A 13,534-nucleotide genomic window follows, 5' to 3' on the forward strand; every position below is an offset into this window, starting at 1 on the left:
GGTACCACATTGAACATGCACAAAAAGTTTGGGGACGGTATTGAACAAATTAAAAGTTCAGGAATCACATTGCACATTGTGCTAAAGTTCATGGACCATATTGAACAAATTAAAAGCTTAGGAATCACGTTGCACATTAAATCAAAATTCAGAAATCATTTATATCATCATCTCAATTTTTTTTTAAGACTTTCATTTATTAAAAGCACCGGCTGACATTAACGATTGTATTAGCCGGGCCCCCTGCTTTTTTTTTTTTTTTTTTTTTCCCGACGCAATTGGACGGAAGAGTTATAAGCAACGGTAGAGTAGATTTGGGACTCTAAAAAGTTTGAGGTTTTCTCGAGACATAAAAAAAAGAGTTCAGTATAATCGAGAGAAATGAAAGTTTGCGCTTTTTTAAATTAGGCCCACAAAAATATTAGGATGGTCCCACCGCCCACCGAATCTTTTCCCAAAGCTGCACCTAAAAATGCGAACCGACATCGAATCTTGTTCTACCCAAAAGGCCAACGTATTTTGACCGTGGATGAACAAGATTAGACTAATAAATTTTCCAGTGATCTTACTTTTGGATGTTAATTAGTTAATTAATTACAATTTAAGACTAATCGGCGGGTAGCTACTAGCTGTCACGATTTGGTCAACGATCATAATTCGAATTTACTGCCAGAAAGCTACTTTCTCCCATCAAGAAAAAACAATTTGGAAAGAATCGAATCTGATCACACATGTTATCGAATAAAGTGTATTAATAAATGTGTTAATACTATGAAAAACTCTAAATTAGTATATTTATGATAAATTTACCCCAAACTAATTTTTTAACTATAAAAAATCCCAAATTGGTACACTTGTGATAAATTTACCCTCCATTGAATTGGATTAATATTACGGAAAAACATAAACTGATAAATTTGTGACAAACTGAGGGGTAAAACTCTAAACTGGTATACCCATCATCTGACACGTGTCAGCCAACTCAGAAATTTGACGGTAAAATTGACGAAAACTAATGGAGGATAAACTTGTCACATGTGTACCAATTTGGAGTTTTTTGTGGTTAAAAAATTAGTTTCGGGTAAATTTGTCATGTGTATTAATTTAGGATTTTTCGTTATATTAACGCTATTGATTAAATCGTGCCCATAGATCCCATCCACTCGAAGGACGAATCAAAAGATAATTGGCCAATTGAAGATTGAAAAACCAGAACACTAGAAATTAGGATTAAAAATGACAACTCACATTAATCATTCTTTATAAATAGATAGTTGAGCAAATAAGATCTAGGATTTACCCAATAGTTTCTCTAACATGACTACTCACATGCTCTGCTTCTTTCTTCTGTTTTTGTAGAATAATTTGGTGTCCAGTCGGAATTGACGTGGAATCTACCTTCTTCATCTAGAGATCCCTTATTTTTCTTCACGAGAGAGAGAGAAAATACGTAGAAAACTTACAGAGAGATCCCTCTATCATACCAGGGAGTTCCTTCCCCTGTCTCCCCTCAAACTTAACTACTCACATGCTCTGCTTTTTTCTTTTATTTTCATTAAATAACTTTGTGTCCGGGCTCTCATTCGAAAAACCATTAGTAACCGAGAATAAAGAGGTCCTTGTCATATCGTCAACTGTGATACACCACTTCAGAGGAAGAACTTTTGTAAAGGTGGCCAACCGAAAGTCTCGACATTGGCATCGGCATCGGCATGGGCGGACGACGAAATGCACTGACTCGAAAAGCGCGATTGGATCAAAGGTTCGTACTTCCTCCGAATTGGGAATTTTTGTGCGTATAGATGAAGCATAGGATACTCAGAAGGCCCCACCTCTCTGCCGAATAATTTCCTAAAAAATTCTACCCTAATGGTCCAAACAAGAACGAATCTTGATGATTTGATCCTGCTCATGCCCCTACTGCACAAGGCCAACATATTATAATCGGGGATGGGATGAGGATAGGCTCTAGGAAAGACACTTAATTAGATCTTAATTAGTCAATAATTCCAATTTCAAGACTAGTGGGGGTAGGTATCAAGAACTGTTCTGCCATAGGTCTAACTCCTAAGGACGAACCGAAATAAAAGAGACAGTCGAAGATGGAAACAGATAGATAGAAAATAGGATCAACAAATGATCATTTGTGTACAAGTTAAACTGCAAAAGTTTGATCATACTTTGGCTCCGTTCGTTTCGTGAAGAATGAATGGCTCAGAAAACATTTTCCTAAAAATGATCGTCTGTATCGCTTGAAATAGCTAACAATAAAAAAATATTTTCATTATCAATAACAATTTATGTCTAAATATTTTCGTGAACAATGAAAATATTTTTCATCTATTCAATTTTAGGAAAAAGTGCAAAAATCAGTCATTCACAACCACTGATGAAGGATTCCTTGAAAAGTTAAGGATCAGTAATCCTTTTTAGAAATCGAATGGATTTGGTCTTATACATACGCAAGGAAGATGATCAAAAAAGAAAGAAGATGAGATTCTTCTTTCTTTTATCACGTAGGAACCGCGCGAGATGAAAGTCTCATGCACAATTTTGAATGAGAGAAAGAAGTGAGCAATCCTCTTTTCGATTATGACGCTCCCGCTTCGGTCGTTGCTTTTCTTTCTGTTACTTTTTATACATGTCGAAACAATGGAAAAGAAAGAATATCTTTTGCGTACCCTCGGTTTGTCAACTTTCTTGGAAATGATATGAAGAAAAATTTCTTTGTTGACGAGAGAAAAACTACCCTATGATGAATTGTATGATCATTGAATTTATACCAATGAACAAAAAAAAGAACAGCTTGAGCAAAGAATTTAGAAATCTAGAAGTCCTAAAACTTGTCACAAAAGTATAATCTAATCATAAATTTAGGACTAGATTGTACTTTTGAAAAATTTTAGGATTCGATTGCATTTTTATGATAAATTTTATAATTTGATTATATTTTTTGAAAATTTTAGGATTTAATTATATCTGTGACAAGTTTTAAGATTTTTAATTTTTATAAGTGGTTATTTTTAAAAGTATACTGGTGTGCTCACACGGACCAGGTCAGCGGTGGTCACTGGTCCCTGATCGGAGAGCCTATAAATGGACAGCTCCCGGCTCCGACTGTGACTGCAGCTTCTTCTTCTTCTTCTTCTTGTTCCTGTATCTGCTGCTGCTGCAGAACGCAAGTCCTCTCGGGATTCGAGGTGAGCCTCCATTGTCCGTCCCTCGCGAATCTTCTCCCCCTTTTCCCGAACCCCCCTGCGATCGCGCACTGTTCATTCCAGAATTCTCGCGGTGTCTCGATCGATTCGCTCTGAACCGAGAGGCTCGCGAGCTGCTCCGTTCATGCCATCTGATGCTTCGATTGGTTGCGCTCCGCCTTCTCATTGCCGCGATCGGCGATCGATTTGAGCTTCTCGAGTTTCGGGCGCCCGATCAGGGTCGATGTTTCCCGTGATACGTGAGGATTTTCGTTATTAACTTGTCCGCGCAATGCTTGTAAGGACTGTTGGTGTTAAGAATGAGGTGATACTTGATATGTGTTCTGTCGTGAAGAGAGGAGTTCGGATTCGCGAAGGATTCGGAGTTGAGGGAGAGGATTTCTGGAGTGTCGGTGATGAAGCTTGTCCAGTAGTTATTATTAGGAAAAGAATGGAATACTGTTTGGTCTAGGCTTACCGTAGTAACGGGCCGGCTAATCACAATGCAGGAAAATTTGTGGGGTTCGAGATTATGATTCTTTTTACGGATGCGGAAAATCATCTTGATGCTGATAGGATTATACTTGAAATCGCTACTTCGTTTGTTTAGTACTTTGCATGAGCTTCGCTAAGGATGTCTGTTGACTTACGCAAGGTCGAGCAATATTTCAGTAAAATCCAGCTATAGCTAAGCTGGGTGGATTTAAGCCCGAGTTCTTATTTTTCGCCCATGATTTACTCGTGAAACGTGATCTTAATGCTTCCATTTAAGTTTGATCCATTTCTGGTACAGTGCCCTGCGGGGAACAGTCATTCCTCTTCTTTGCTCTCTTCATATGTCTCTTGGCTAAAGCTGAAGTGGAGAGATTTGTGCACACATTACTGCCTTTGCTGATTTGTTTCGAGAGCTCGTAAGTTGTTCTCCCCTCAAGTTCCGTTGACAGATGGAGAATGGTATAAAAGAGAATGGAGAGAAAGAAAGATTGGATGATACTTCTCGGCACAAGGTGTGGTCTTCATTTCATCAAGGCCCTTTTCTTTTGAATGAAGGCTATATTTTTGTTTCAAATTCTTTTCAGCTGTTGTGTTTTCTATGTATATGTCAAGATTATTAATATTCTTCACGTTCAGGTTCCATGTCGAGCTTGGTTACCGAAAAAAAAAAACGAAGAAGAAAAAACTAATGCTCGCTTGCCTTTCATAATCTCTTGGTCAACAGTCCTTGAAAATGACATGAATCAGGCATTGCAAACTAAATGTTAAAATAAATCTGAAATCTAAGTGGTCTTTTTAACTTAGCTTCCTGTTGGATACTGTTTTTGTACGTCTTTATTTCCCGCCGTTAGTTCCATCTGTTCTCACTTGTTTTAGGTTCAACCTGAGCAACCTGCTCCACTGACTTGGCACCGCAAGTTAAGTTTTGAAGGGAGAACGCCTTCGAAGTTTACTTTAACTCTTCAAGAAAAGCTGCATTTGGTATGTCAGCAATTTTAATATGTCTATGATTTCTCTCCGAAAGTGTTTAATAGATCGATCGTGCACTTAGTGGAACTGCAGCTAATGAGACTGTTTTTCCTTCTTCTTTTTTTTTTGGGTCGAAGACTGTTTTACCTTATGTGTGCCTTTTGTTGTAAAGTAAATGATTGCTATTCCTAGTACTCCGGTTGGTTATGGAACCTTTTACCTGCTTAAAAGATGACTTAGGTGGTCAAAATAGCCTCAACAGCAATACATTATCAGTAATTCATTGAAGTCAATTTTTTTTTAATGTGATAAAACAATATGCTACTATACCTTTCTATCCTTGGTGCCTCTTAACAGTGGACAACAACATATGCAAGAAACCAAATCCCACAAATTGCGTGCAAATTGCTCTTGGTTAGGGCAGTTTGCACAGGGAAAGGCTTGGACTTAACAGGTTCATGGGGCTTGCAGGGTGCTTCATGGGTCTCCACCTAGCCAAACCTCTGCGCGCTGTTTCCAAGGATTATAGATAAAACGAAAATTGTTGAAAATGCACTGGGAGTCTTATATTCTGATTTTTTAATCAATTATATTGACTATGGACATGGGGAATAAACATCTGACTTCTAAAGACTTGAATAGACTTGTTTGATATAATTCTTGTGCAAGAATTGTGACCACACGTGGGAAATTTGAAATGCTTTAAAATTTTGGTGTTTCTTATGTTTTGGTTCTGTCATTTTGGTGCAAAAAACATAAAATCTGGCCATAATTTCGTTTGACCTACCAAACTGTAACCGTAACCCATTTTTTCTGTCTTCTAGAAACATTTTATTTTGTTAAACTGTAAATAAGTCACGAGAGATTGTGGAAACAGAAAAATCCTAGTGCGCATAGAGTTATGATCTGCAGTTGCTTGCTCTCATGCATCTAAAGATGTCTTTATAGAACTGCTTTCACCAATTATGATGAAGCCAGCTGATCTTATTTGTTCCATAGACATGTTAGTCTTTGAGGAGAAGCCCCATAGGGGAAGTGAAATATGATCATTTAAAAGTGAAATAGGAAGGTGCATAGTCTTTGTAAAGGATAAACTGTGTTACTAAGTTGTTTGATTTTTTCATTTAGTTAAGAATAAAACATATTACTATTTTTACATCAAGATTTATTACACAATTAATTTCCTTCTGTCTTCATTTGGCCTTTGAAGGCTCCAATAGGTGTTCGGTTGTGGCATCATTCCAAAGAAGAAGCTGTTCATGGAAGAGTATTCCAACTACGAACTTCTCTTTCTATTTATTTGGCACTGTATTGGTTCTTATATCATCTTATTCCCTTATCTTGATTGTAGGATACAATATTCGATTTTACTAAAAAGCGCCACGTAACTGGTCACCAGGGTGTTCCTTTGGGTGGTATTGGGTAGGCAGTCTAATTTTACAAACCACCAGATGACATGTTTATCACATGCAAAAGTACAAATGTGTTCTTCACTTGCCATCTTTTTACGGAAGTGTTCGCACAACTTGATGACATGATACCTTCTTGCAAGACATTTAGTGCAGGAAGCATTGGGAGAAGCTACAAAGGCGAGTTTCAACGGTTTCAACTATTTCCAAAAGTATCTGAAGATGCACCAATTCTAGCAAATCAGTTCTCTGTAAGTTTCTATGTTTTTTTTTTTTTGGGTCAAAAGTTCTCTGTAAGTTCAAATGTTGGCAAAGTTCAAGTTACCTCTATGACGGTGACACTTGCATCTGTGTTTATGAAATTGTTAGCCATTGTAGGAAGCTATAAGATGCTTGTATTTCTTGAAAAAACAAAGTTATTTTGGTGAGATCCGGAGCAGTGAGCATGATAGCACAAGCTCAAAGTTTGCAAGAAACTCTAGCTCTTTGGCCATTCTGATAGCAAACCGATCCATCTTCTCAAAGATAAAAGACTACAGCATTTGGCAGTAGTAAGATGGCCAGTTGAATTTATTTATATGATCAGGTTGAGAAATAAGTTGCTTCCTTCTTTGAAGAATACTCGATTCTAAATTTGATAGCTTTCCTGCCTACTAAGATTGTTTTTATGCTTCACATTTTGCGAGACTATGAAGTCTTGTGGAATTTTATCAACTGGAAACCTGCTTTAACAATTTTTTGCTAATATAAAGGACATTATATGAAAACACCTTTGTTTATCTGCTGCACTTATGAATTCTTTAGAGGCGCTGATCACCCATTTCTACCGGGAATATCCTCTCTTATTCGAGACTTAGCAAAGATAACATTTTTGTCTTGCTACCATCCAAAATATGTTCATGGGCACGATCGAGTAGCACATTAACCCAATCAATTATTGTTTAAGTTTGCTAAATGTCTATCTATTTCCGTGAATATGGATTGCTTCCTCTAAAGTCTGCTGGAGCTAATTCTGTTCTGTAAGAATACACATGTTCGATCTCATCATGGGACCAATGCATTGATTATGCTATTTTGATCCAATCATGATGATTTTTCTAAGCACAACTTCAGTTCTCTTGACCCTTAGGCTTCTGTATTTGCATTCTTGTGAAAGTGTAACTGCCTCTATAATCATTTCAAACTGTTCAAGGCCTTCCATGCTTTGGGGTTATACAGGTTATGGTTTCACGTCCGAATGGTAAAAAGTTTTCAACAGTATTATGTCCAAAAACCAAGTAAGTTTTCTTGCTTTACATGTTCTTGCTTCTCCACCAGCATTTAGTGTTAATTTACAATTTTCTGTGGGAATAATAACTATATTGGACGTATGTTGTTATATAGAGAATCAACAGGTTCAGGGACTGAATTTTGGGATTGGAACTTGAATGGGGATAAGTGTACATACCATGCTTTGTATCCAAGGGCATGGACAATCTATGATGGTACTTCGAAGAATCCTCAATTGCTAATGCAGTTAAAGTTTTTTATGATTGCAGGTAATCTTAGTTTCTTTGTAAACCAGGTGCACCTGACCCAGATCTCAGAATCGTAACTCGTCAGTTATCGCCAATAATCCCCCACAATTACAAAGAGAGCAGTTTTCCAGTCTCTGTTTTTACCTTTACGGTAAAATGTCTAGAAGATCCTATTTAGTTTTCGCAACATTTTATCAACCATGCTTTATTGGCTGCTTTTGCCTCTTCAGGTTTCCAATCAAGGAAGAACTTCTGCTGATGTCTCCTTGCTCTTTACATGGGTGGTAGGATGTAAAGCTTTATTCTGTTTGCCGTATTAGGCTATACACTTTTTTAGATTCCGTATTTCGGTTGATGCAGTTTGAATATTCAGTCATCTCCATGGAAAGTCTTTAGTTAACTTGAATTGGAGACACAATTAAAGAGAAAATATTATGAATTATACACCCTTTTTTTGCGTAGTGCTCACTATTAGCCTTTCAGATACAGGAGGTATCTAAGTTGTTGAAGAATTACCAATAACTGACACGTCTGGTTGTTTTACACTGCAGAACTCCGTGGGAGGAGTATCAGGTTTTTCTGGCGGGCATTTCAACTCTAATATGGAGTAAGAAATGTTCATTTCTTCAATTTTTTCGTTACTTATATCATTTCAAATATATAGTAAAAAAAGTAGTTGGCTTACTTAAATAATAATTTTCTGTCTCCTTCCAGGACCAATGATGGTATTCATGGAATTCTCTTACATCACAGGTGAATTTTGACATTCAAATCTTAATTTAGTTGCCACTTCAATGCCACAATTTTCCCGTCTCATTTCTCGGTCATACTTATTCACTGTCCAGAACTGCAAACGGACATCCACCAGTAACTTTCGCTATTGCAGCTGAGGAATCTTCTGATGTACATATCTCAAAGTGTCCTTATTTCCTGATTTCCGGTACATCCCATGGTTTCACAGCAAAGGATATGTGGTATGAAATTAAAAAGGTTAGTCGTATAGTCCCTCTGAATCATTGGGCTTAGTGAAGCTTTATTATCTTGTTATATCGTCAACTTAACTAATGATCCTGAAACATATTAGATGCTGGCATGCAGATACGATTCATTGCCATCAAGAATTCTTTTTCTTTGTTTTGTTGGATGCTTGACTGTTACTGGAGCAGTACACGTTGATTTTTTAGGGTTTTCACAAAAAAAAGTACGTATGCAGCGTAAAAGAATTAGAAATGTAACTGTGTCATCTCAGCTGTCCCTTCTTACAGTTTCCTTTTTCCCACTAGACCACTTTTTAATATATGTGACTTTCTTAAGCATAAATGCATTTGGTTTTCAATCTTATTGTTTATGGGAAATTGAATCTCCATTGACTCTCTTCACCATCTCTAACAGTGGCCTTGAATTACTGTTTGAGTGTCAATCCAGGTAACTAATTACATGCTTCAGTCCTCTCTTTATAGTGTCATTTTTGACAAACTTCTTTTGGATAACTAGCAGTGCAATCAATATGCTGTAGGAAACACTCTGAACTAGAAGAATGCATGGGATGATAACATGTAACATATGTTTTTAACAATACAAAAGAAAAACAAAAAGGAAACATTTTGAGCTTTGGGGCTTTCTTTTGGTATTAAGAATTACACATAATTTGTCAAGACGGCATTTTGTCAACCTAATCTAATTAAATGCAGCCTGGGTTGGTCCTTAGAAGTGCATGTAGCTTGCTGTTTGCTCATAGGCAAAAGAATAATGGAGTCTTGAAGGGGCCACTCTGCGAACCCATTACCTTGTGTGTCGAAAGTTCGGTTCTGGCAAGCATTATTCTTCAGAAGCAACACTCTTTGTACTGTTGCTTGTAAAACGAAAAAGAAAGCCAATTTACTCTCCACGTTTATGTTAAAATCGTTTTTGAAAAGTAAATTCTCCTTGGTCTTGCTTTTATTATATTATTTACTGGATGAACTGAAAGATCTTCTATGCACTTGTAGTGCGTGTCAATGCCTTCTCAATGCAGGGTTCTGAGATTCTTATGTTTTTACTACTCTTGCATATGTAGAATGGGTCATTTGATCATATCGTCCGGAATGATAATCTTGTTCCATCAGAAGCGGGGTCGTCTATCGGTGCTGCCATAGCAGCCTCTGTAGTAGTTCCTCCAGGATCTGTTCGTACGGTTACATTTTCATTGGCATGGGATTGCCCGCAGGTGAGATTTGGTGACAATGTGTATTACAGGTGAGTATTACCACACTTATAAGTCATGTAATTCCAGTATTCCTATTTGTCTATTAAAACCAATCTGCAATAGTAGGCGCTATACAAAATTTTATGGGACTAATGGGGATGCAGCAGCAAAGATTGCACGTGATGCTATTCTAGGTAATGGTTTCACAGGGCCTGTTGTATCTACTATTAATGATTGTCCTGCAACTAACAAATGTAGCTTGTATCCGACCTTTTCTGCTACAGTCTGGTAATCGTCGGCTACCTAATAACTCTATGTTGCATGCATATGAAGACGGATTCAGTCTTGTATGGTTCAGATAACTAATTGGTGCATGAGTCAGGGAGATGTCTGCTGTATCTACCAAAATCATGGACATTCTGTCAATCAAGATATGAGTATCTGTCATAGTTGCCTATCTAAATGAGCAGGAAATTCGCATTGAAGTGTACATTGTATGGATGTTGAGTTTAGGTCTTCAAAAGGATAAAACCCAAGTTATTTGCTTCAGCCAATTGCTTCTCCAATGCCAGAGCAGCAGAACCTATGTACTGATGAGTGACGGGACGAAGAACATGGATTTATTATGGGGAGGGTTTCTTTCGTTGTAGCTCGTTTGCTTTGAGCTGGAACATATACATGCCTTTGTGAAAACAACCATTGTGTTGTTGTATTGTTTCCATATTCAAGTTGATCTATGGTTGAATTTTGGGAGGGTGGAGAGGACAAGCATAGCATAAGTATTAGTTTTTCCTCCATTAACGGAAAATAAAATCCTGTTGTCTCGGTCTACATGTTGTCTAGATTCAACATGCTAAGAATCACAACTGGAACTTTCAGGATTTCGATTATTCTCATGACAACAACATTAATAAATGAACTTGGCTGGGATCTTGAATCACATGATTTAGTGTACTTAACTTTCGATCTCCTTTTGACTAGAGCATACGCAGTGGGAGTCCCAGATAGACACTTGGCAAGGACCAATTCTTTGTGACAGAAGGCTCCCTTCATGGTGAATCCTTTGCAGATATTTTTATGAGATTACTTTTTATTGCTCCATTGCCTAATGACTTCGCATCTAATCAATGCTAAGAATATGTTTGGGTTGGAAACATTTCCCAGGTACCCAGTTACACTTTTCAATGAGCTCTACTATCTGAATTCAGGTGGAACCATTTGGACAGGTATGCACATTTTTTGTGGACTTCTGCTTATGATTATCTTTCCACTCCAATTATTAGAGGCTATTTTCTTTTTGTAGATGGTTCACCTCCTGTGCGGAACTTATTGAGCGGACATGTGAAATTTTCACTTGACCAGGCCAAGTTAGGTTTGAAAAATGTGGTGGACAATGACACGGCTGTTGAAATAATTGAGAGAATGGCATCGACCTTATCCCGAATCCATGGTTCCGTGACATCAAATACTGCTTTCGGGACCTGTTTGCTCCAGGACGGGGAAGAAAATATTGGACAGTTCCTTTACCTAGAAGGAAATGAATACCTCATGTGGAATACATATGATGTCCATTTCTATTCATCTTTTGCACTTATCATGCTATATCCAAAGCTTGAACTCAGCATCCAACGAGACTGTGCAGCAGCAGTGATGCTACATGATCCTCAAAAGAGGAAAATCATGAGTGATGGAAAGTGGGTTCCTCGCAAGGTTCTTGGAGCTGTTCCCCATGATATTGGACTAAACAATCCATGGTTTGAGGTTAATGCTTATAACCTGTTCAATACAGATAGATGGAAGGACTTAAACCCAAAATTTGTCCTTCAAGTTTACAGGGACTTTGTTGCAACTGGTGATATCAACTTTGCAAAAGCCGTTTGGCCTTCAGTTTATATTGCAATGGCCTACATGGATCAGTTTGACAAAGATGGGGATGGGATGATAGAAAATGAGGGCTTTCCTGATCAAACTTATGATGCATGGTCTGTTACTGGAGTAAGCGCGTACTGTGGTGGGCTCTGGGTGGCTGCCCTTCAGGCTGCTTCAGCCATGGCACGTGAAGTTGGTGATATTGCTTCTGGAAACTATTTTTGGGTTAAGTACCAAAAGGCAAAAGTGGTCTATGACAAGTTATGGAATGGTTGCTACTATAACTATGACATCAGTGGAAGTCGTGCAAGTGCATCAATTCATGCAGATCAACTAGCTGGACAGTGGTTAGTGGAATCATCTTTAGGCTACTTTTTTCCTCTAATGAATTGCCACAGTATTGATAACTGTCTCATCTTATATGACACATGCCATGGTCTATTGGTTCAGAATATTGCTGGAGGAGAAGAATTATGCATCGTTGCAAGATAAAAAAAAAACTGATAATGAGGTTAAAATAGAACAGAACTGAAATTGATCTTGTGCGAACTGAATATGCACCTTTGGCAAAATAATTTTTCTTGAGCTTGTAATGGCTAGGTTATTCTCTTGATTATGGAAGAATCGCATAAAGGAACTGAATGTTTGATGGAGTTACAGGATTGCCAGAGCATGCGGTCTTCTCCCAATTGCTGATAATGACAAAATCCGAAGTGCGCTTGAAAAAGTCTTTGAGTTTAATGTATCAAAGATGAAAGGAGGGACTCGTGGAGCAGTCAATGGAATGTTGCCTGATGGAAGAATTGATATGTCGGCGATGCAATCAAGGGAAGTATGGCCAGGAGTTACATATTCTTTGGCTGCTTCCATGATCCAAGAGGGAATGATGGACATGGCATTTCAGACTGCAGCTGGCATCTATGAAGCAGCTTGGTCGGAAAAAAGTCTTGGGTGAGCGAACTTCTTATGCATGCTTCGAATCAGCCACTGGATTCCCCATTGAATGTGATTACGCACGTGTAAATTCTTAAAATCTCTTGCGAACACCATTATCTATCTGCTAGCTAAGATGCTGATAAACAGTTAAGAAATTTGAAGCAAAAGGGCCTTTTTTTTATATTTTTTGCTGAGAGTGGGACAAGGAAGTCGTAAATGACATTGAAAATTGAACTTCTGCATGAGATTATTTAGGTCTCTGCCAATGCCTATGTTTTGCATGTGATTATCTTGGATCTGTAAGAATGCCTAGTATCCCTTCAAATGCGGATAAGTCTTAAATGACGGAGAATTTGATTTTGCCTTGTTGCAGTTTTGCTTTTCAGACTCCAGAAGCATGGAATGAAAATGATGAATTCAGATCACTTTGTTACATGAGGCCACTGGCTATTTGGGCAATGCAGTGGGCCTTGTCCAAACCCAAACTTTTTGGACAGGAAATCAAACGAGAAAGTGATGAATCGCCAGACTTCAGCCATCACGCCAGTTTTTCGAAAATCGCAAGTCTTCTGAAGTTGCAGGATGAGCCACCCAAGGGCATCTTTCAAATTCTTTATGAGTCCACTTGCAGGAGACTCGCATCCTGATTCTTGTTATTTACCTGCTATTGTGGTTGATTATGCAAAATAAGCAAATCCGAACAGCAGTGCGGTCATGTTGGCATCTTTCGTGGGAGACTCACTAACCAGCCTAAGCAGAAAATCTATCAGCTGCAATCTCGAAACCCGACATTGAAAATTGTCCAGTGTGATTTCCTTGAGGGATTAATCCATATAGTTTCAATGAAGCATTTCATTGTCCTGAACAAACATGCTTGGCAGCTTGGCCATTCATTATGATGTTCTATATGTATACTGCCTATGTTTGAGTGAAGCACATTGCTTTCATTTGTCCTTA

The 13,534-nt window shown here is 38.0% G+C and overlaps 1 protein-coding gene across 5 annotated transcripts; it reads left to right on the forward strand.

Moving 5' to 3' along the window:
• The first annotated feature begins 3,066 nt into the window (after window positions 1-3,066).
• LOC115686749 (uncharacterized) lies at window positions 3,067-13,534 on the forward strand. 5 transcript variants are annotated; one of them, XM_056307600.1, is made up of 20 exons: window positions 3,067-3,200; window positions 3,991-4,204; window positions 4,569-4,673; window positions 5,872-5,928; window positions 6,013-6,083; window positions 6,222-6,321; window positions 7,289-7,347; window positions 7,454-7,554; window positions 7,635-7,738; window positions 7,818-7,871; window positions 8,139-8,194; window positions 8,302-8,340; window positions 8,433-8,577; window positions 9,644-9,822; window positions 9,896-9,966; window positions 10,754-10,826; window positions 10,937-10,998; window positions 11,076-11,988; window positions 12,302-12,592; window positions 12,951-13,534. In XM_056307600.1, the coding sequence occupies exons 2-20, from the start codon at window positions 4,142-4,144 to the stop codon at window positions 13,222-13,224; spliced, it is 2,817 nt and encodes a 938-aa protein (XP_056163575.1). In that variant the 5' UTR covers window positions 3,067-3,200; window positions 3,991-4,141; the 3' UTR covers window positions 13,225-13,534. The 5 variants fall into 5 exon arrangements, with proteins under 5 accessions (XP_056163575.1, XP_030467999.2, XP_056163592.1 ...); XM_030612139.2 differs by having other exon boundaries at window positions 9,899-9,966; XM_056307617.1 differs by lacking the exons at window positions 3,067-3,200; window positions 3,991-4,204; window positions 4,569-4,673 and having other exon boundaries at window positions 6,214-6,321.

This window comes from Syzygium oleosum, unplaced genomic scaffold (assembly GCF_021117445.2).
Source record: "Syzygium oleosum isolate NSW1041296 unplaced genomic scaffold, Sole_v2.1 Sole_v2.02, whole genome shotgun sequence".
NCBI lineage: Eukaryota > Viridiplantae > Streptophyta > Magnoliopsida > Myrtales > Myrtaceae > Syzygium > Syzygium oleosum.